This window comes from Oncorhynchus gorbuscha, linkage group LG16 (genome assembly GCF_021184085.1).
Source record: "Oncorhynchus gorbuscha isolate QuinsamMale2020 ecotype Even-year linkage group LG16, OgorEven_v1.0, whole genome shotgun sequence".
NCBI lineage: Eukaryota > Metazoa > Chordata > Actinopteri > Salmoniformes > Salmonidae > Oncorhynchus > Oncorhynchus gorbuscha.
The window spans coordinates 69,715,552-69,738,365 of record NC_060188.1 but is presented as its reverse complement, the minus strand read 5'-3'; the positions used below and the strand labels follow the sequence as shown (position 1 = coordinate 69,738,365).

At 42.9% G+C, this 22,814-nt stretch overlaps 2 protein-coding genes and 1 long non-coding RNA gene across 6 annotated transcripts in view; 1 reads left to right on the top strand and 2 right to left on the bottom strand.

The window, feature by feature from the left end:
• LOC123998869 (connector enhancer of kinase suppressor of ras 2-like) overlaps positions 1-17,712 on the bottom strand; it is a 72,480-nt gene extending 54,768 nt beyond the window's left edge. Inside the window, exons 1-4 of one of the 2 annotated variants that reach the window (XM_046304088.1) lie at positions 17,575-17,712; positions 17,398-17,492; positions 12,025-12,188; positions 9,052-9,254 (exon numbers count right to left, since the gene is read on the bottom strand). In XM_046304088.1, coding sequence (XP_046160044.1) covers positions 9,052-9,254; positions 12,025-12,188; positions 17,398-17,464 — 434 coding nt within the window. In that variant the 5' untranslated portion in view covers positions 17,465-17,492; positions 17,575-17,712. Of the gene's footprint in view, positions 1-9,051; positions 9,255-12,024; positions 12,189-17,397 lie in introns of both variants that reach the window. The other variant, XM_046304089.1, reaches the window with a different exon arrangement.
• On the top strand, positions 3,306-5,238 carry LOC123998875. Its single transcript, XR_006832359.1, has 3 exons — positions 3,306-3,600; positions 4,886-4,972; positions 5,194-5,238. It is a non-coding gene; the product is annotated as an uncharacterized LOC123998875 (long non-coding RNA).
• A 1,766-nt stretch (positions 17,713-19,478) lies between the features above and the next one.
• On the bottom strand, positions 19,479-22,335 carry LOC123998870 (TLR adapter interacting with SLC15A4 on the lysosome-like). Of its 3 annotated transcripts, XM_046304092.1 has the most exons (3): positions 21,349-22,328; positions 20,964-21,101; positions 19,479-20,779 (listed from the first exon to the last, which is right to left on the bottom strand). In XM_046304092.1, the coding sequence occupies exons 2-3, from the start codon at positions 21,091-21,093 to the stop codon at positions 20,088-20,090; spliced, it is 822 nt and encodes a 273-aa protein (XP_046160048.1). In that variant the 5' UTR covers positions 21,094-21,101; positions 21,349-22,328; the 3' UTR covers positions 19,479-20,087. The 3 variants fall into 3 exon arrangements, with proteins under 3 accessions (XP_046160048.1, XP_046160049.1, XP_046160047.1); XM_046304093.1 differs by lacking the exon at positions 20,964-21,101 and having other exon boundaries at positions 21,349-22,335; XM_046304091.1 differs by lacking the exon at positions 21,349-22,328 and having other exon boundaries at positions 20,964-21,337.
• Positions 22,336-22,814: the final 479 nt, after the last annotated feature.

Sequence of the window (22,814 nt, the reverse complement as noted above, 5' to 3'; positions counted from 1 at the left end):
AAGGAGACTGCATAAATCAGGCCTTTGTGGTCGAATTGCAAAGAAACAACTACTAAAGGACACCAGTAAGAAGAAGAGATTTGCTTGGGTCAAAAACACAAGCAATGGACATTAGACCGATGGAAATCTGTCCTTTGATCTGATGAGTCCAAATTTGAGATTTTTGGTTCCAACCGCAATTTCTTTGTGAGACGCAGAGTAGGTGAACGGATGATCTCCGCATGTGTGGTTCCCACCATGAAGCATGGAGGAGGTGGTGTGATGGTGTAGGGGTGCTTTGCTGTTGACACTGTCTGTGATTTATTTAGAATTCAAGGGACACTTAACCAGCATGGCTAACACACAGTGAAGGCTCATCAGAGGAGGAAGTGGAGGACCATCCTCAGTGAAATTTTTATAAAAATAAAAATTGTGAAACATTAAAAAAGTTATCCTTTTTAGATAAAACTATACTAAATATATTAATATTTCACCAAATAATTTATTAAAATGCACTGTTTTTCTATGAAGGTCTACAGTAACTTCAACAGCACTATCTGGGGTAGCACCATGGTTTAGAGGACAGCTAGCGTCCGTTCTCCTCTGGCTACATTGACTCAATACAATATAATGCAGTATGAACTGACATGTTGTCCATCCAATCATAGAATTAGGATCAGAGAATGAACCTAAGCTGTGTTTGAATACCCATACTAACATACTATACACTACATACTATATACTATTAGTTCATTTTAGTGTACTGTAAAAAAACAGTATCCTTTCAGTTGGGCGTATTAGCTCTTCGCCTGTCTACAGGAAGTTGATGTTGTTGCTATGCAACCTCTTGCAAGCTAGTTAGCATAACAAATGCTACTAGTTAGACTAGTTAGACTTCGGGTGTGTTCTTAAAGTCAATCTGGAGTGCCAGAGTGCGCTCGTAAATTCAGTTCGTCTCGCTCTCGGAGCACACACTGGACGCTCGGGCCGAGGAGTAGGGTTGATTTGAGCTTTCTGACCTTACAACGGCAGTCAAGCACCCAATCTAACATTGGCTAGCTTGCTAGCTACTTCCAGACACAAATGAGACCACTGACCATTTTACTCACCCTAGCAGAGCTGGTTAGGCAGTTTCCATGTTATCCAGAGCAGTGTGACTGTAACTGTGCTGCTGGCAACAATTGAATTATGCGTTTTTTGCTGCCATTTACTGACACCGGCCATATTCAATGGGTGTTGAGCTCTCGTAAATTCAATATGCTGCATTCTGGTACACTCAAGACGAGAATGCTCTGAAATTGGAGTAACGTTAGATAGCCAGAGGGAATTTACGAACGCACCCGAATGTCCATTGAGAACGCACAACGACTATACAAATTAGCTAAGCTAAGAATGAAGGGAATAATCAAGTCAATAAATGTTGGGTAGTTATGTAGCCTAAAGTTAATATACTGGCAAGTTTGATGTATAAGTAGCCAACTAACATAAGGTAGATAGCTAACATACTGGTACATACTGCTGTAATGATATGCTATGTGGTTGGTAAGGACAGCATAGCTAACAAATTGTCAGCCAACATAAATTGTAAGGTAACTTATTTGAAAAGTAATTACTTTATTACATTGTTCAACATTTTCATAACATAACATACTTAGTTAATTAGTTAAAGCAATGTATCCGCTCTCGTTGTACTTCAGCTGTATACTTTCCACCATTTTGTTCAAATCTGAAAACAATGTGAAGCCACACCCATTTCCTTATGAATCGCTTCATGGGCCCTAAAGTACAGAAAGAGTGTCCTCTGTGTGTATACTTCATGTTTTGGCTAATTTAATACGACATCCGGGAACCTTTGGCATACTAACTATATCCATATTATGACCAATAAGCATATTATATACACAATTCATATCACAAATAGTACAGTTAGTGTGGTTAGTATGAGTATTCAAAGACAGCTCTAGTGTGTTGTATTGGGATTGTGCCCCAGAGCATTATGGGGGTTCTATGTGTTGAGAAGCTTGGTGACATTGTTGGATAGAGATTAAGAGTGACGAGTGATAGTTTATCATTTTGGGGATATTATTTAATTCAAATTAGTTTTTTCAAATTACAAGAGATGGAGGAGGTATATTCTAAATAGATTTCAGAACTTTATTTTTGTGTCCAGTTAGTGCAATTTATTTAGATTTGCCTTGCTAACTCCAGTAGTTAACGTTAGCTAGTTAACAGCGTGAGTATGTCGTTTTCTCTTCCAAAATGGTAGAATGGCCCATGCTGCTGAAAATGTTGTGGACTTCTTGTTGAAGAACCCCATTCATTCTCTGGGGTACGTGGAAAAGGTGCAAAATAAAAGTGGGGGGCCGACCTCTGGTCAGTTACATGAAGAAGGATGAAAAGGTGAGGGCGTTCAATACCAGCTGGTGTCAAAAGTATAACGTAAACTCACCCCATTCTGTACAAATGTGCGTAACCGCAACATTCGAACGAGGCTACAAATAAAACTAATGGGAGTGTAGCGACTGTGTTGACTTCAAAATCGGGGGTGTGAACTAGGTTTCTATTCAAGATCAACATGGTAATGGCTCTATAGTATTGGAGAAAGGTTTAAAAAACAGACCCTCCGTTACACCGGGACGTGTCATGTCGTATCGTACAGCACGCATAAAGCAACTATTTCTGTCTTACAATCTCTCTCCACCAGGTGTAGCACTTCTATCATCCTTTAAAAACAAGAAATGGACAGTGACGGTGGTAAGGTACCTAGTCATTTTTTGCGTCATCATGCGATCATCATTCTCAAAGCTGCTGTTTACTTCTAAGATCACTTTAGCACCGCCCTAAAAACCCGATTCAAATTCGACACAAACCTTCAAATAGGTATGTAATGACACATTATATAAACTCTTTATAGTGTTTTATTTACATTTTAGAGGCGATAAGGTGATAAGTTGGACAGATCGACTGAAAAAAAGCCATTTTACCACACATCTCTCCTTCTCACTATCACGCATTAGTTTTGCTTCCCTACCCGCCATTTTTAAAAAGACCCTACACGCTCATTTCCTGCTTGAATTATGAAGAAACGGGCAGCGTTTAGGTCATGTGATTGATTATGTTGGAAAGGGGAGAAATTGTGCTTTAAAATGGTATTGACATTACAGTTGATCTGGAAGTATTACGTTTTGGGGGCGCTAAAATAAGGGCAATTGTACAGACCAAGGCGATGTATGAGTTAACTATAGCTGGTTAACAGGGAGCCTTTCATCGAGCCGCCTGTATTGCTGGCCTTGCCTGCATTTTGGAAAGTCTGAGCCTTGGTCGAAAGGTGGGTACAGTGACCTGGAAAACATCGATTGTTCAGCCAAACGGCAAAACAAAAGCAGGGAGCATATAAATGCCCACATCAGATTCAAGCTTCTGGGAAAAAGTTGCATCGATTATGATGAAGTTCTGCGTATTCAAACTGCACAACACAACGATAAAGTAAGAAGAAACAGGGATGTTATCAAACTGCTTATTAACACCACTGCGTTTTGGGGTGTGTAATAATTTGCTTTTAGAGGACACGACGAGAGGGAAAGCTCTGCCAACAAAGGCAACTACAAGGAGTTTGAAGAGGTAATTGCGCGTTACAATGCTTTACTTGCTGAACGTATGGAACTTTTGACTGTCTTTGGGATGTTGAAAACAATTTTGAATGATTTGATAGCTTCCATCGCATCATCCATTAACAATTAGATTGGAGAGAGGTTTACACAGCGCATTTTCTTCTTGTGCACCCAAGTAGACTTTCCACTTTCCTCCGGTATTTATAAAGCAAAGATGATAACACATAATCATTCCGGACAGACACAAGCAAAAACTCATGATATAAATGTTGCAGCAGCCTAGGCTACACCTAAACATTAGAAATCTGACATGCTGCATGGGATGAAAATTTGACTCTTTTTCAGTCTGATCAACTATAGGCTACTAATAAGAGCAGTTGCATACAGCCTATGCGAGCTGTCCATCTGGTCAGGGTATTTATAGTCCATTTGTGTGTCAGGAGAAAATGTGAATATGATCTAATGTAGTTCATATTCAAAATTGGGCTGCCTATACATTATTAATCCAAAATGATCAACTGGAATTAATCAATCAACTTAATAGTGATGATGTGAGTAAATGTTTTATAAGGCCTACAGTTGCATAGGCCTGCATATTATAAACATGCATAAAGCAAGCTCAGCCCTGTGAGTTCTATTTTCTATCAGTTGTTGTCTATCTGTCTGGGTAGAGGGAAATCCCCTCCTAATCTAGTCTAAATATAATTTAGCTGCAGTTTGACAGAGTTTTCATTCACCCCAGGGCCAGGAGTTTTTTTTAGGAGTTTTTTTAAACCATGTGACCTGATTAGGACAAACTGGTCGCATCATAGCCCATATAAAACCTTTTTACAACTGATGAATCACTGTCATACCTTATAAGGTCCAGAGTTTTCCTAGTTAGGTTAACATAAAAGGAAAAACTCCAGGCCCAAGGGGGTAAAAATTGCCCCACCGCATTGGGACCAATGGTGCCACCTGCTTGCAGTTGTCAGTTATCTTCAGGTATGTGGATGATCAGGGCTTTATTCGGGAATGTTTCTTTGGCTACTTTGATGTGTCAAGTGGGCGAGATGCGTAGTCCGTGTTTGACTTTATGAATTTTGAGATGTCTGAGTTTTGAGATGTCTGAGTTTAACTTCATAGAGCAACTGAGTGCCCCTGTCAATTTTCTCTCATTACCGTATGTAGAGTCAATCACATACACAATCACATGATTACACATCAATGATTTTACTCCTAGCTTGGAATAACTCATTCTTGGCTCTCTTGTCTAACTATGTAGTGTGTTGTGTTATTGTTTTTTGTCTTCTCAGTCAAATCCTGTCCTACACTGGTCAAGCACCTCAACTCATGCCTCATACCCTCATTCAATCACTGCTGCGATCCCTTTCCAACACTGTGTAAGTAGCCCTATAAATGTCTTTATTAAATATTTTAGGTTAAAATAATTAGTATTTGATGATTTTTGAAACACACTTGGTCTTATCCATGCACACTTCGTCTTCTCCCACCCTCCTCAATTATTCAAGTCACCAGCCTCCACTGCTACCACAGCATTCTGCAGCGATACGGCATCCTATCTGATTTACGCTTAGTGGGATTATCATTTGTTTTTCAACAGGACAATGACCCAACACACCTCCAGGCTGTGTAAGGGCTATTTGACCAAGAATGAGAGTGATGGAGTGCTGCATCAGATGACCTGGCCTCCACAATCACCTGACCTAAACCCAATTGAGATGGTTTGGGATGAGTTGGACTGCAGAGTGAATGAAAAGCAGCCAACAATTGCGCAGCATATTTGGAAACTCCTTCAAGACTGTTGGAAAAGCATTCCTTATATTTTTGTTATATTTGTTTAACACTTCTTTGGTTACTACATGATTCCATATGTGTTATTTCATAGTTTTGATGTCTTCACTATCATCCTACAATGTAGAAAATAGTTTAAAAAATTAAGAAAAACCCTTGAATGAGTAGGTGTGTCCAAACCTTTGACTGGTACTGTATGTACAGTGTATTCGGAAAGTATTCAGACCCCTTGACTTTTGACACATTTTGTTACGTTACAGCCTTATTCTGAAATGTATTAAATCTTTTTTTTCCCTCATCAATCCACACACAATACCCCATAATGACAAAAAGAAAACAAGTTATGAGACATTTTTGCTAATTGTATAAGAAATAAAAACAGAAATACCCTATTTACATAAGTATTCAGACCCTTTGCTATGAGACTTGAAATTGAGCATCATGTTTCCATTGATCATCCTGAGATGTTTCTCCAACTTGATTGGATCCACCTGTTGAAATTCAATTGATTGAACATGATTTGGAAAGGCACACACCTGTCTACATAAGGTCCCACAGTTGACAGTGCATGTCAGAGCAAAAACAAAGCCATGAGGTCGAAGGAATTGTCTGTAGAGCTCCGAGACAGGGTTGTGTCGAGGCACAGATCTGGGAAAGTGTACCAAAACATTTCTGCAGTATTGAAGGTCACAAAGAACACAGTGACCTCCATCATTCTTAAATGGAAGAAGTTTGGAACCACCAAGACTTTTCCTAGAGCTGGCCGCCCGGACAAACAGCAATCGGGGGAGAAGGGCATTGGTCAGGGAGGTGACCAAGAACCCGATGGTCACTCTGATAGAGCACCAAAGATTCTCTGTGGAGAAGGGAGAAACTTCTAGAAGGACAACCATCTCTGCAGAACTCCACCAATCAGGCCGTTATGGTAGGTTGGCCAGATGGAAGCCATTCTACAGTAAAAGGACAATGACAGCCTGCTTGGAGTTTGCCAAAAGGCACGTAAAGACTCTCAGACCATGAGAAACAAGATTCTCTGGTTTGATGAAACCAAGATTGAAGTCTTTGGCCTGAATGCCAAGCACCACGTCTGGAGGAAACCAGGCTCTATCCCTACGGTGAAGCATGGTGGTGGCAGCATCATGCTGTGGGGATGTTTTTCAGCAGCAGAGACTGGGAGACTAGTCAGGATCGAGGGAAAGATGAACGAAACAAAGTACAGAGAGATCCTTGATGAAAACCTGCTCCAGAGCACTCAGGACATCAGACTAGGGTGGAGGGTCGTTGTCCTGTTGGAAGGTGAACCTAAGCACACAACCAAGACAATGCCAAGACAGCACAGGAGTGGCTTCGGGACAAGTCTCTGAATGTCCTTGAGTGGCCCAGCCAGAGCATGGACTTGAACCCGATCGAATATCTCTGGAGAGACCTGAAAATGCCTGTGTAGTGATGCTCCCAATCCAACCTGACAGAGCTTGAGAGGATCTGCAGAGAAGAATGGAGAAACTCCCCAAATGCAGGTGTGCCAAGAAGACTTGCTGCTGTAATCACTGCCAAATGTGCTTCAAGAAAGTACTGAGTAAAGGGTCTGAATACCTATGTAAATGTAATATTTCAATTTTTTTGTATATTTATACATTTGCTAAAATTTCTAAAAACCTGTTTTTTGTTTTGTCATTATGGGGTATTGTGTGTAGAACCTCTCCTTGTAGGCTTTACAGGCACTCCCCACCTCTTGGCTGCAACCCTTCTAATTCAGTGTGCCTTGCATGCACAACCCATGTGGAATTACTGGTCTCTGGCAGCGTTTGTAACTGCCGATCTGCGGTCAAGAACACAGTTCATCTCAGCCTATTCAGTCCCTAGAATTTGATGGAGACATGGCTCAACCCAAGAAAACACTGCTACTCCAGCAGCTCCCTCTTCATCTGACTACATGTTCTCTCATAGTCCGAGAGCATCTGGCCGTCGCGGTGGTGGCACAGGGCTGCTCATTTCTCCTAGGTCGATGTTCTATTTTTCCCTCACTCACCTATCCATCTCATTTGAATTCCATGCTGTCACTGTCACTTGTCCACTCAAGCTTAACATTGTTTTCATCTATCGCCCACCAGGTACCCTTAGAGAGTTCCTTAATGAGCTTGACACCTTGATAAGCTCATTTCCTGATGATGGCTCACCTCTCTTCGTACTGGGTGACTTCAACCTCCTGACGTCTACCTTCGATTCATTTCTTTCCAACTCCTTGCCTCTTTTGACCTCACCCTTTCCCTGTTCCCTCCCACTCACAAGGCCGGCAATACACTTGACCTCATCTTTACTAGAGGCTGTTTGTCTACTGATCTCACTGCAACCCCCATCCAGGTCTCTGATCACTACTTTGTTTCTTTTTCTGTCTCCCTTTCCTCCAACCCAAGCCACTCAGCTCCTACCCAGATGGTCATGTGCTGTCCCAATCTTCGCTCTCTCTCATCTTCTATGCTATCATCGTGCCCGTCTGCTAAATCCTTCTCCTGATTCTGCCTCTTCCACCCTACACTCCTCCCTTTCCGCATCTTATGACTCGCACTCTCCCCTTTCCTCCCAGCAGGCTTGTCCCTCCCCTCCTGCTCTGTGACTGATTGACTCATTGCGAGCTTACAGAACAGAGCTGCGGGCAGCTGAGCAAAAATGTGGGAAAACAACATTTCCGGAGGACCTATCATCCTTTCACTCCCTCCTCTCTACCTTCTCTTCCTCTGTATCTGCTGCTAAAGCCACTTTCTATCACTCTAAATTTCAATCTTCTGCCTCTAGCCCTAAGAAACTATTTTCCACCTTCTCCCTGTTTAATCCTCCACCCTCTCCTCCTCCCTCTCTGCGGATGACTTTGTCATCCACTTTGAATAGAAGGTTGAAGACATTCGCTCCTCATTCAGTCTATTGAGCCCACTAGTCCCACTCACACAGAACCACCCTATGCCTTGACCCCTTTTTCAATCGGCAGGGCAGGGTAGCCTAGTGGTCAGAGCGTTGGACTAGTAACCGGAAGGTTGCGAGTTCAAACCCCCGAGCTGACAAGGTACAAATCTGTCGTTCTGCCCCCTGAACAGGCAGTTAACCCACTGTTCCCAGGCCGTCATTGAAAATAAGAATGTGTTCTTAACTGACTTGCCTGGTTAAATAAAGGTTAAAAAAAATAAAAATCACTCTGACGTAAAAGAATAGACAGGTATCACTTCTTTCTTTTCTTGTCATTTGACAAATAAAAATAATCTTGCTAGTTCATCCATAATAATCTCATCATGTAGAAGGCTTACTGCACTGTATCTGCGAGCTGTTGGCTAGAGCCCATGTACCAAGACCAGAGTGGGCACATTCGCTATATAACGCAACATTTTTGTGACAAAACCGTTAGTAGAGTTGAAAATGCGATGGAAACCCATTTAACTTGTATTTTCTATTCGGTACATGGGAATTTAACCACAAACGTTTTTCATTTATTTGCACTACGTCATCACGCACTGCCTTTTAGCCACAGCAAGTCAATTTGATGGAAACACATCTCTGGTGGGAAAATGCGCATATTGTTTTTACGCAGATTTTAGAATATTCGCATGAAACCCTGTCGCCAATTGGATGGAAACCTAGCTAATAATCCCCCCCCCCCCTCCCCCGAGGTAACACCCACCTGTCCAGCCAGGCCAGCAGGTTCTTGGCTGCTCCGATAAGGTCCACCACAGAGGTAAGGAAGTCGTTGGGCAGCCTGCGGGAGGCCCTGCCGTCATAATGGCCGCCTCGACGCCTCCCTGTGATGAAGTTTTGTAGGTTCTTTGCTGAAGCATTAAGCTTGTGGGATAGGGTACGCAGGTTCTCAGTCTCCAGTCCATAGTTCTGGAACAAAAAGTACAGTACTCTCATGGTTCAGTACGCTGCCAGAAGTGTTTAACTTTAAAGTTAAGATGTCATTCGTCAAGAAAATGTGGACATAGGGAGAAATAACAGTAACTTGCATGGACATTGTGGTGCCAGTCAACGTTGAATCAGCTCTGTTTCCACATCATTTCAAGGAAATTACGTTGAACCAACGCGGATTATACATTGAATTGACGTCTATGTCCAGTGAGGTCCTTGTATTTGAAAGCTCATACAAAACAGTGCTATAGCAAATCTATAGTGGATATAAGATCTAAATGACAGAGATAAATAGAGAAAAAGTCCCTCCAGTAATATAATCTCCTCTTTACCTCTTCATTTATCCACCAAACCAGGTTGATGGAGCTGTATCTTTTTGATCAAGTTATTCAAGTAAACATAAATGGATGATTGCCTCATCAGAGACACTATAAAGACCACTCTTCTGCTACACTTTGGTTAAAGTGTACAGAGCATCATGCGGTATTCCACTCTAACCGGAATGTAGGTTGTGTGTGTACGTAACTCTTCACAATGATGTGTCTGTTGGAGATGTGTGCCTGTGTGTGAATAGCTGTCTCTCATTCTGTGGGTCTTGTTAGCAGTCATCGCTGTCACCATGGAGAAATGCCTCCTTCCTGTCTAACTCACGACTATGTAGCTTAGCCAGCCCGGTTGCCATGGTGACTCCTGACTTTGTCACTCTTAATTACACCAAGCCCAGTGTTTCCATAGCTCCTTCTTCCCTTATTGATTTTCCTCTTGCTTCATTAAAAATATCAAAGTAATGCGCTGCTTTCTGATAGCCTTTATGGGGGCTTCTCCATCACTAGTCGGTTATATACGTCAATGCAGAGGATGACGAGACAAAAGGCGGGTGAGAATTAAATATACTTTACATTCATAAACATATGCTAAGCAACACTATAATAATGCCTTGTCTTGGCAGTCGACCCACTGTAGAGGAAACACACTATTATGCTGCTAGGTGGTGGTGAGTACTGACCAGCTCAGCCATTTCCCTGCTCTCTCCTTCCAGTGAGCCATTCAGGCAGAGAGAGGCTTCACTGCATGGAGAGGACACTTTCCTCTGATTGCTGTAATGTAATGGGAGTAAAACCCCAGTTGCCTCTACAACTCAGCAGCAGAGCCCTGTCTCTGTCTGTCTGGTCACTGCCGACTGATGAACAATTATCTAACTCCCAGCAACAAGCAACCCTCAGTTTGATGTCAAAGTGAGTAAGCAGTCACACTGACACTAAGCCAGCATTTTCTTTCAATCCATCACACTCACATAATCAACCCACGAAGGAGAGATTCTTTCCTAAAATGTATCTGTTGAGAGGCTTGTCTTTCGCAAGCAGAGCAGAGAGACTGACATCTATTCAGTTGACATCCATTTTGGACGGGCCATGTGATAAGGCTGTGTGTGTGTGTGTGAGAGTGAGTGTGTGTGTGTGAGTGAGTGGGCGTGTGTGCGTGTCCTGTCCCTCCCGGCCCCTCCACCTGCAGCTCTCCCCCAGTGCAGTCATTACTCATGTCAGCCTCCTCTCAGCAGTGACGCAATGTTCAGCTCTAATGCACTCTGCCAGGATCAATGGGGACATGTCCCAGCAGCCAATGAGAATCACAGCACATCACCATGCTGGAGATGAGATGCAGAAGACACACTATACTGTGTTAACGCATATGCACACACACACACGTTCACGCACTCAAACACACACAGTCGCACACCCACATTATAGCCCCCTATGTGAACAATCCAGTCTTCTCAACATTCACACACACACAAATCAAATTCTGACACACACACACACCCAGGCAGCCCCCACCGGACCGTCTAACTAACAGACACAGATTACATGTGTGTGGGTGTGGAGATGTTGGCCAGACAGGGTTTCAGGCAGTCCAGGCACGTTTCCCAAGCCTCTAATGATGCTCTGCTGCGGGCCGCTCTGTCACAGCGAATCATACACTAACCTCAGCTAGCTCCACACACGCCGCACACACAGGCAGCCCCACACACACACTCCCTCCCAACTGCTGCTTTCTAGGCCTATGGATCCATTACCAGCCCATCAGCGAGGACGTGTGCTGTGTGGCCCCTCTCTGATTCAGTCAAATCAATACACAGCTCTTAGCTAGCTCTAACAGGGCTCTTCCCAGGCCCACGCCTAACTCTCTCTGTATGACTCATCATACACCAAGGCTAACGACACCCACTTCATGCCACCCTTACTGATGTACACAGCACAGGCTCCTGCCGCTCCACCTCTATCTGCTCGTACAAGGATATATCACCAATGAATCTGAATTAGCCTTCAGCTCCAACGAACACAAATCATCACCGTAGCTTCTCACCTTAGCCTTTTTAGCCCTGTTTACTGAGCACTGTACCTGACCCTCCCCTACTCAGCAAATAACATTGATGACGACTGTAGATGAAACACGTGTTGTTTTTTATAATAAAGGGACACTTTTTACTGAACTTCAATCTTGTCTGTCATGCCTTGCCATACCTTTTCTGTCAAATGGTGCACAAACAGATCTGGCAACTAGTTGGACATCTCCTGCATGTCTGCTCTGTTCTTCCAGTTCGAGCACCTTGACTGCACTGGCTTGGTTGCACAGGAAGTCATCGATAGTAAAGTTATTCCATCATGTCTGTGCACCAGACCTCTCTACAGCCCTATCTCCTGACCATCCTTCCTGACTCCAACTCTTTATGTCTCGAACGACTCCTCACCAGAGCACAGAGTAGGTCCACGGCCTCCAGGATGAGCTCCTGGTGTCCGATGCGGGTGACCCCCAGCTCCTCCAGCTCCTGGTGAGTGATGTGGAGCAGCTGCTCCCCATTGATCTTCTCCCGCTCAAAGTTCTTAATGTACTGCTGCAGACAGTCATCCAGGCCTGCATGGGGGACAGGCAAGAGAGCATGAGGGGGGAAACTATGTTAATTAAGCACACCTTTGTTCTAATAGTATGTATTTTTCCCCTTTACCGTCAACATCCAAGTCATTTGCTAGGTGTATAGGATGTGGGTTGTGATGGTTCATATACCTTTCAAAGGCATAAATATGACAGAGCTGTATAACATGCAGTGTGACTGGCAGATTCAGAGTAATTGCTGTAATAAAAAAGAAAAAAGATGCATATCAAACTCCCGAGCGACTAAAAAAGTATTTTCCATTTCAGTCACTTCGTGTGTTAGTTCCTACATAATACCAGAAGCATGCTTCCAACCATAAACATGTTTCAAGTCCTGAGTGTGCTCTTACCCTCTAAGCAGAGAGAACAGACTTTTCTTTCAACTCCAGAGAACTGAGCAGATCCAGTCTACCATTTGACCTGCTCTTTGTGTAGAACAGAGCAGAGCAGAGCAGAGAGAAATGGGAATAGTCTAGGAGATCAACTGCTCTCACCACATCGTATTAAAGCCATCCTTATCAGAGCACAGCAGAGCCACACAGACACACAGAGTTCTCTGCAGCATTCTGTGTTGGAGCCATGTACAGCGGTCCAGGCAGCACAGAGAGAGCGACAGAGAGAGAGAGAGGAGCCCAGATAGTAGCAGAGCAGACTAGCAGAGTCTCGGCTTTCAACCACAGCATCCATCCATGGCTCCCGGGAGATGAGTCCTCTCCGGCCGCGGAGCGGAGCGGGCCACAGCACAGAGCTGACCCACATTACACACACTGGCTGGGCCATGTCAACACCGCAGCACAGCACACACACATCCATGGACACAGGCATTCATAGCCTAGGTAGATCAAAGGATGGTACATTCAAAGACATATGCTGTATCTAGATGGCTCTGCATAGTCTGCATAGTCAAGTGAATCATCTGAACTAAGTTCCCCATTTGTATGTGGCAAACACTTGTCTTGCCGTGTTGTGTGCTGCTGCCTAGTCCTCTGTTTCTCTGAGCACACAGACAGGTCCGTAGCCTTGAGACAGGTCCGTGGCCTTGAGACAGGCCCATGACCTATGTTCGTGGGAGTGAAATTTATGAAAGCATGATTGCGTAAGTGTGTGTGTGTGGTGTTTCTTTGCGTGTGCATGTGCATGTGTGTGCGCACAAGTTCATGTATCCATTTAATGATCATGAATGGCTGCTTTCATTTGAGAGCTTGCTGCTTGTGGGATTTCCATTCTGTTGCTTTCCTCTAGCTATCAAGGCTCCATGGCAACAGTTGCCGGGTGACCAAGAGGTAAGCCCCCTTGAAGAAGTGAATTATCAGCAGTACTTCATTATTGCCCTCAGACCTATCACAAAATGAAATAAGACAAGTATCTAATATTCATACTAAATTACATTTTACCCAAGGGAATAATACTGAGCCCTCAATGCCCTCAAAAACAGGTCAGTCCCTCCCTCTTACTCTCATGGGCATTGAACCTACTCTCATACACAGCAAATAGTTGTTATGAAATAGATGCAGTACAGTTCAACTAGCTTGCCAACTGCTCTACCTCGAGCCACAATGTTGGAACGTAGTATCAATGTAAGGCAGCATTACCAAGGCAGGTTCGCTGTCCATGGTGCTAGTTTTTCTTGAATGCCTCAATTGATGCATTGGTGTGTGTGCATACTTGTGTAGTTAACACCTAATATTTAGATGTTGTTCTTTGTAACAAGAAGTGCAAACTTCTAATCATAAAATTACATTTTCACAACTATAGGATCTCTATTGCCCTAATGATATTTCCTTTAGAAAAATCAGGTGAGAAGCAACAGTCTCTATTGAGTGGAGTTCCCCTTTCACTTTACGACTGTGTCCACTGACCACCTCTCAAGAACCCCTCAAGAAGAAGAGAGCCAAAGCAACTAATAGCATACCAATATCATCCTGTGTGAATATTCTGTACAGCTGTGACAGCACAAATACATTTCTCAACTGTCCTATCAGCATCCTCTGTCTCAACTTTAATATGACAACAGATGACATACAGTGCCTTGCGAAAGCATTCGGCGCCCTTGAACTTTGCGACCTTTTGCCACATTTCAGGCTTCAAACATAAAGATATAAAACTGTATTTTTTGTGAAGAATCAACAACAAGTGAGACACAATCATGAAGTGGAACAACATTTATTGGATATTTCAAACTTTGTTAACAAATCAAAAACGGAAAAATTGGGCGTGCAAAATTATTCAGCCCCCTTAAGTTAATACTTTGTTGCGCCACCTTTTGCTGCGATTACAGCTGTAAGTCGCTTGGGGTATGTCTCTATCAGTTTTGCACATCGAGAGACTGAATTTTTTTTCCCATTCCTCCTTGCAAAACATCTCGAGCTCAGTGAGGTTGGATGGAGAGCATTTGTGAACAGCAGTTTTCAGTTCTTTCCACAGATTCTCGATAGGATTCAGGTCTGGACTTTGACTTGGCCATTCTAACACCTGGATATGTTTATTTTTGAACCATTCCATTGTAGATTTTGCTTTATGTTTTGGATCATTGTCTTGTTGGAAGACAAATCTCCGTCCCAGTCTCAGGTCTTTTGCAGACTCCATCAGGTTTTCTTCCAGAATGGTCCTGTATTTGGCTCCATCCATCTTCCCATCAATTTTAACCATATTCCCTGTACCTGCTGAAGAAAAGCAGGCCCAAACCATGATGCTGCCACCACCATGTTTGACAGTGGGGATGGTGTGTTCAGGGTGATGAGCTGTGTTGCTTTTATGCCAAACATAACGTTTTGCATTGTTGCCAAAAAGTTCAATTTTGGTTTCATCTGACCAGAGCACCTTCTTCCACATGTTTGATGTGTCTCCCAGGTGGATTGTGGCAAACTTTAAACGACACTTTTTATGGATATCTTTAAGAAATGGCTTTCTTCTTGCCACTCTTCCATAAAAGCCAGATTTGTGCAATATACGACTGATTGTTGTCCTATGGACAGAGTGTCCCACCTCAGCTGTAGATCTCTGCAGTTCATCCAGAGTGATCATGGGCCTCTTGGCTGCATCTCTGACCAGTCTTCTCCTTGTATGAGCTGAAAGTTTAGAGGGACGGCCAGGTCTTGGTAGATTTGCAGTGGTCTGATACTCCTTCCATTTCAATATTATCGCTTGCACAGTGCTCCTTGGGATGTTTAAAGCTTGGGAAATATTTTTGTATCCAAATCCGGCTTTAAACTTCTTCACAACAGTATCTCGGACCTGCCTGGTGTGTTCCTTGTTCTTCATAATGCTCTCTGTGCTTTTAACGGACCTCTGAGACTATCACAGTGCAGGTGCATTTATACGGAGACTTGATTACACACAGGTGGATTGTATTTATCATCATTAGTCATTTAGGTCAACATTGGATCATTCAGAGATCCTCACTGAACTTCTGGAGAGAGTTTACTGCACTGAAAGTAAAGGGGCTGAATAATTTTGCACGCCCAATTTTTCAGTTTTTGATTTGCTAAAAAAGTTTGAAATATCAAATAAATGTCGTTCCACTTCATGATTGTGTCCCACTTGTTGTTGATTCTTCACAAAAAAAATACAGTTTTATATCTTTATGTTTGAAGCCTGAAATGTGGCAAAAGGTCGCAAAGTTCAAGGGGGCTGAATACTTTCGGAAGGCACTGTATATGTCACTTGTCTATGCACTTCCCATGGTGTTTGGTGTGGAGGATTTGAGACTGAACTGAAGTTCCTAGTTGTGTTGTGTATCAGCTGCACAGAAGTTGTGCCGTAGGCGAGCCCTGCCCTTGGTGCGAAGGCTGGAGACACATCTGTGACAGTGGCGCCAGAGGCAAGCACGGCTGTGCACTTCTGGACTGACACTTGGCTGGCATAAACTATTGTGTACAGTACGTGGGAAAACATAAACCATGTCTGTGTTGACACATCATAGCTCCTATAGTTGGATGATAGTAGACCTAAAATAAATCCCTGTGCCCTGGTGAGAGAGAAAGTTATTAAATCAAACCTGTGCTCGGATGTTACAGTAACTAGGTCTTTATTTGGAACATTATTTAAACATTTAGATAAGCATTCAGCTCCTCATCCTATTTTTTTTCTAAATGAAGGCTGAAAATAAAGAATTTGTTGTCAGTCAGCGTCTCGCCTTCTGAATGACAGAAGTCTGCCACTACTAAAGTAACGGTGCCCACAATTTGTTTATGGCAGGTAATATAGCGCAACAATCATTTTGTCATCCATTTGGTCTTACCTAAGTGTTATTTCACCTCAGCTGTACTGTTGGCCAACACAATAAGAAAAACAACTATAGGTAAGTATGTTTTCTCTCATAAAAATCTTAATGTTATGGCAGATAGTGGAGAATTTGACTAATACTCTTGATCATAAGGCATCTTTAATACATACTGAACAGCATAACGCCAACCATTTTGAATTCAGTATAACAGCATATCTAAAAGATCAAATTGACTACAGTGTTGCAAAAGCTGCTGTACAGTTAACTTGCAATTACCTTGCAACCTGCAATATGTTCCCTATCCATATCCACAATGCTGAATTGCAGTATCAATGTGAATCATTGTCTAGGTCAACACAATATCAGATGTCCATGGTTCTAGTTTTGGGAATAACTCAATTGTTGCCAATACTTCTTCAACCTGTGTGTGTGTGTGTGTGTGTGTGTGTGTGTGTGTGTGTGTGTGTGTGTGTGTGTGTGTGTGTGTGTGTGTGTGTGTGTGTGTGTGTGTGTGTGTGTGTGTGTGTGTGTGTGTGTGTGTGTGTGTGTGTGTGTGTGTGTGTGTGTGTGTGTGTTTGAAAGAGAGAGTGGGTGAGAGTGAGAGAGAGAGACAGAGAGAGCACCTGTGTTTATGGTATGAGGTAATCTAAATGTGAACATCATATAGGTCAACTGATTGTTTTACACCTAATGCGTTGGTCTCAGTATCTGGTTGGTTGTCTAGAAATGCGTAGCCTATCAGGCCAGGGTGATAATTACACTAAATAGCGCTTCCATCTGGGTTGGATACACAAAATGGCACACGTTCAATGTTTCAATGCAAGGAATAGCACCGTTTTAGCTCATAACACCTCCATTGAACCAGTCGTTTAGAGAAAATAGAAAAAATGTGCACATATCACTGTTAGTCGTTTCTAAATGTACTCTGTCAAGCAAATTAAAATAAACATGTTGTATAAGCATTACCTTTCATCCAATCCAGCACTTGCTTGGGTGTCCATTTGCTTATAGGTTCCATCACCAGAGCCATCATCGATGTCTTTAAATCCTTCAAACGAGGACTTGATCGAGCGTGAAAATCGTGTTAAAATCAGAAATGTTGTATCGGTATACAAGAAAACACAAAGCACAGGTGCACCTTACTGGGTAAAGGCATGGCTGGTGACAGTATCCTGGGTAAGGAATGCGATGGTGCAGTCCACGCGCTCACAGAAACGACTCCCCCGCCCATCTCTCTCTCTCTCGCTCTCTCTCGCTCTCTCTCTCTCTCTCTCTCTCTCTCTCTCTCTCTCTCTCTCTCTCTCTCTCTCTCTCTCTCTCTCTCTCTCTCTCTCTCTCACACACACACACACACACACACACACACACACAAGTACCTGCCGACCACTGTGTGGAGAAGCGAGTCTCTCTGAGTGAGAAAGTCTTGCAACCCCTCCCTCCCTCCCCTGCACACCGCAGCATCACATGCTTTTTTTCCAGAGACAGAAGGAATGGTGCAATAATACATAATTACCTGACGACTTTATAGAGAAGCAATGGCAGCTGAGCGTGATGCATTATATTTCGATTGGACATTTCTGTTAAATATAATATCTCCACTTATAATACCGTTATTATCAGAAATATGTTCACCTCCTTAACTGACGTCATTTCCAGCCCATTTGAGTTGGAACCGAAACGAATCTATTGTGTTTTAACCAATAGAAAACTAGTGATGCCTGCATCAGGCCTGTATGGATACAGTATGGGGGGAAACCATATGAAACTGGGTCACCCTGCAATTAAAGTAACGATTCTAAATTGAAATAATTATTAAACAAAACATGAAAAACGATTGATTGTCCAAGTTGTTTTTTAAAGTTAGTTACAAGATACCTCAGTTGCTGTAAAACCACATCACATCATGACAAATGGTGGGATGTGTGCTAATTAATCACTTCTTTCTGATGTCCCCATGCTTAATTATTAGGAAAATAAATGTAGTACATAATTATTAAGCTATAGTCAATAGTCACCATTACAACTACAATCAACTATTTATGGTGTGTGCACACTGTGTGAGCCTGTGTCCCACTATGATATGGTTAATAATTCAGTCCTTGCTATGCTGGGCAGCATGATGACACATCTTTACCTAATACTGTACCTGCTAAGCCTGTTACTGACTCTTTGAAGATCTGGCCATTTCTTGTATCTTTATTCAAGTCTCCCCATAGGTTTCACTTCATGGTGATAAATGGAATAAACCTCAACGTTTTCTTATGGAAAATGATCAGAGGCATGGGAATAGTCACACACACACACACACACACACACACACACACACACACACACACACACACACACACACACACACACACACACACACACACACACACACACACACACACACACACACACACACTCTCACACACCCACACACTCTCTCTCACACACCCACACATACACACACAAACATGGCCACCACTCTCCCTAACCATTACCCTCTCCTCTGCTGCTCCAACAGTGCCATGCTAATAGTCCTTGGCATGGCTGCTGTATGACCCAGTGGCTCCCGACAGGGTGTGAAGTGGTGGCATTGGCTCTCACTCCTGACACACACTGGTTTACTGTTAATCCTCTCAGTCTAGTTCCCAAGCAGCATGCCACTATGATCACCAGCAATGTCCAGATTGTCCATCATAGCCTACCCCTAGACTAAACATGTGCTTAATGTTGTTCAATACTGTTTTACACATTAGATGCACCCAACTGAAAGAAAAATGCATGCATACCTAACACATGCTATCACATAGTCACACTCACGTAAACCCTGACAGCCATACATCCCTGCTGAGAATTCTGAAATGAACCTACCCACATGTCATGCCAGTAATCCAGATAGATATTTTACAAATTAAGATCAAGAGGCTCACTCAGGCAAAATATAAACCCACCATGGCTAAACCAGTAAGTGTATATTATAGTCAATTGCAACCCCCATTCCAATGGCCAATACAGTTTATTCTCCACAAGACATGACTGCAATAACTCAGTTCTTTAGCATATTAATATTTATTATTTATTCAAGATTCAAACGCATTAGAAATGTGGCACAGCATGATATGTTTATCTGGCACAGATGTTGTGTAATATCTTTCTTGTCAAAATGCAATGTGACACTTGCAGTAAACATGCAATGCTTTTGTATGACAGCAGGTGGCAATATTTTTCTGCTTTGACAACCAAGTTAGGAAAATATTTTTTTCTTTTGGCGTTTTGTAAATCTGTGTTTAAAACAATATCATTTCAAATCAGCAGTATCTGTGAGGAATCATTTCTCAGAAACAAGATTCTTTACAAGAATTCTTCACAGTTCCCTGTTTTTCTACTCTTTGTCTTTAAACTCGAAAGCTTGACATTGTCTCAGGCACCCAAGCATGACAATATAGCAACTGGTTGCATTTATGTAGTAAATATTTTGGACATTGTGACATTTTCTAAAGATATTTCTTTCAACAAATCAGCAAAATGAGGGGATATCCTTCCGAATTATCAATTGAATTTTCCACTTGAATGCAATACAACTGACCACCAAGTATAGATTAGGTGGAATGCTTTAGCATTGTCAAGTACATTAGAGTTGGCAGATAAAGTAGAAATACTGCTGGTTTCAGTCAGGTGGGCTTCTTCCTGGGCTCAGGGTTGGGGATGCGTAGGTTGGAGATGCGCAGGTCGGGAGAGCTGAAGTTGGAGCTGGCCACGGTGCAGGTGCTGAGGTAGTGGATGACGATGCTCTGCGCCGTACTGGAGTCTAGGCCGTGGTCCTGACAGAGATACTGGCTGAGCTGCTTCACTGGTTCTGGTACCAGGCCCTGAGGAGGGGTCTGGACCAGGGGAGAGCTGCCCCGGGCCAGGCTGTCCTGCATATGCTGTCTGTACACCTCCAGCAGCTTACTCTCCAGGTAGCCGTTCAGCATGGAGTTGGACAGAGGTTCCCTGTTCAGGGTGATGATGCTGCTGTCTATGACCAGGTTACTCTCATCCTGCAGGGTCTGGAACTCCACCTGTACCCCAGGCTCCACAGGCCCTGTGGGTTCCAAGGACTCCAGCTCTCCCAGGTCCTGAGATTGAAGAAGTGGCCCTTGGAACACCTCACTCTCCAGCCGCAGGCTCATTGAACTCCTGTTTCCCACATGGTCCCCTCTGAGCTGCAGGTCGGGGTAGTCTTTGCAGAAGGTGGTGCAGCACCAGGAGCGATAGAGCTCCAGGTCACCATAGTCGTCACTGTGGCTATTGGGGATGGTGAGGGCATCACTGGGCCTGGTTGTCGCTCTAGGACCAGACTGCACCAGGCCATCCATGTTTCCTGTGCAGCCCACACACCAGAAGCACATTTCTTAATTTGAAGTATTCAAACAAAAATGAATGAAATTATTCAACATTGTACACATGCCTGGATGCGCTTAATCTCATATGAGCCTTCTAAAATGCAGCATAGCCAACGGATCCAGCGAGGCATGCAGTATTTCAGACAAATCCAAAATGCTTACTTAACATTGAACCTTGGTTCAGAACGATATTGGGAGCAGGGTGTGGTGGCCGTTCCTGAGCCTTTGTGGAATCACAATCACAATCCTCTTTCCTGTACCTGAAGACTCTGATGAAGGCTTCTCCCAACATGGCAACCACTACACAACAGTGCATATTATCTCAACACAACATAGCAGCAAACCACACCAACTAGCACTTTCAATTGTGTATTTCCACAGATTTTATTCCAGAACTAGCATTAATCTGGTTCCACCGCAAAGTATTATGCTACCATGACATTAGCTTATCAGGCTCGAAATATACATAAATACTCAGATTCTCTTACCAGGTCACATAAAACATAAATAGTATAAAACACAGGACAGGTACTGAGAATATCCCTACCTGTTTTTACAATAGATGATGTTTTCTTCAGTCTGTCCACTAATACAAGGTTTACAAGTTAGCTATAGATGTCTCTGACTAGTAAGCAGCTACGGTATTGTGCAGTCCCTATTTGTATTGAGCATCTGAGTAGCAAATGTTTAAAACAGGAAGTATGTCAGAAATAAAGTGAGAACACTCACTACCCCTGCTCTTCAGCTGCTGCCTTCTGTGATGTGACACATCAGTTTTAGAATGTAAGGAGAACTGAAACAATATGTGACGGGGTGGCGGTCGGTGCCATTTAAGGTGAGGGAGGACAATATTTTTTTTTATGAGCATGGCCTTATTTATTTTACAGCATATTGGATGACTGCCATTCATATTCCATTCACGCAGCTCAGTGTAACATCAATAGGTTTAGGCTACTACATGATGCTGGAATTTTCCATACATCCATCATGAGGTTGCTACAACGTAGCCTATGAAAGTTTACAATGTAGGTGCACAGGCCAAGATTTAAAACAATACTAATAAAGGTGACAGACAATGACACATTTAACAACACTTTGCACACTCTTACCTGCATCTAGCTGATCTAGGGTGTAATCATTAGTCCAACAGTTACAAATGACAGTTTCTGTTGGACAAATTCAGGTATGTTTAGCCCGTTTGGTTCCGTTTAAGAAACGTTTTTCAACAGAATCGACAGAATGAATAAACCCCTGATCACATGGATAACACAGTTCACTTTCATAGCAGCCACATACAAACAGCATGACCACATAATTCTTTCTCGCATCAACGCGCTCTCCTCCTCTCACCTTTTCCCTTCGTTTGTGGACTTCAGTGCACAACAAATCAGCTCTGTGACCAGGCTAAAAAACCTTTCCAAGGCAAACCTTAATATCATAACCACTACACAGAGCCTACATCGCTGTCACCATATTAGCTAAAGTCATAGTCATTGCATTATGGTTAATTATATTTGCCATTTAGCAGACGCTTTTATCCAAAGCGACTTACAGTCATGTGTGCATACATTCTACGTATGGGTGGTCCCGGGGATCGAACCCACTACCCTGGCGTTACAAGCGCCATGCTCTACCAACTGAGCTACACAGGACCACATAGTCAATATAGCTACTAGAACTAAGGTGTTAGTAAACCCGCTATGATAATGCAGTACAGTCAGAAAGCAATTTAGCAGTTACACCGGCAGGCCCCGGTGGAAATAAATCAAATAAAATGCTTGGACTTGGAAGAGTTCCAGTGTTGGATAGCCATAGCCTGCTAGCTAACATAGCATTCCTGTTTGAGCCGGGTGTTTGAGTAGGCTAAACGAGCTAGCTGCATTCGCTAGCTAAGTGAAAGTTTTTTTTTTAAATACTACAAAATATAGCTAGCTGTTGCTCTCTCTTGCTTCTACTTAAATTTAAAGAAATTAATTTGTTCAAAACTGTTCAACTATAGTCTTTCTCTCTTTG

Bases quoted from the DNA above. Each gene is read 5' to 3' on its own strand.
- LOC123998870 (XM_046304091.1), bottom strand. From the start codon at position 21,117: ATGCACTGTTGTGTAGTGGTTGCCATGTTGGGAGAAGCCTTCATCAGA. The intron at 20,780-20,963 runs GTAAGCATTTTG...TGGGCTGCACAG, and splicing joins GAACCAAGGTTCAATGTTAA to GAAACATGGATGGCCTGGTG.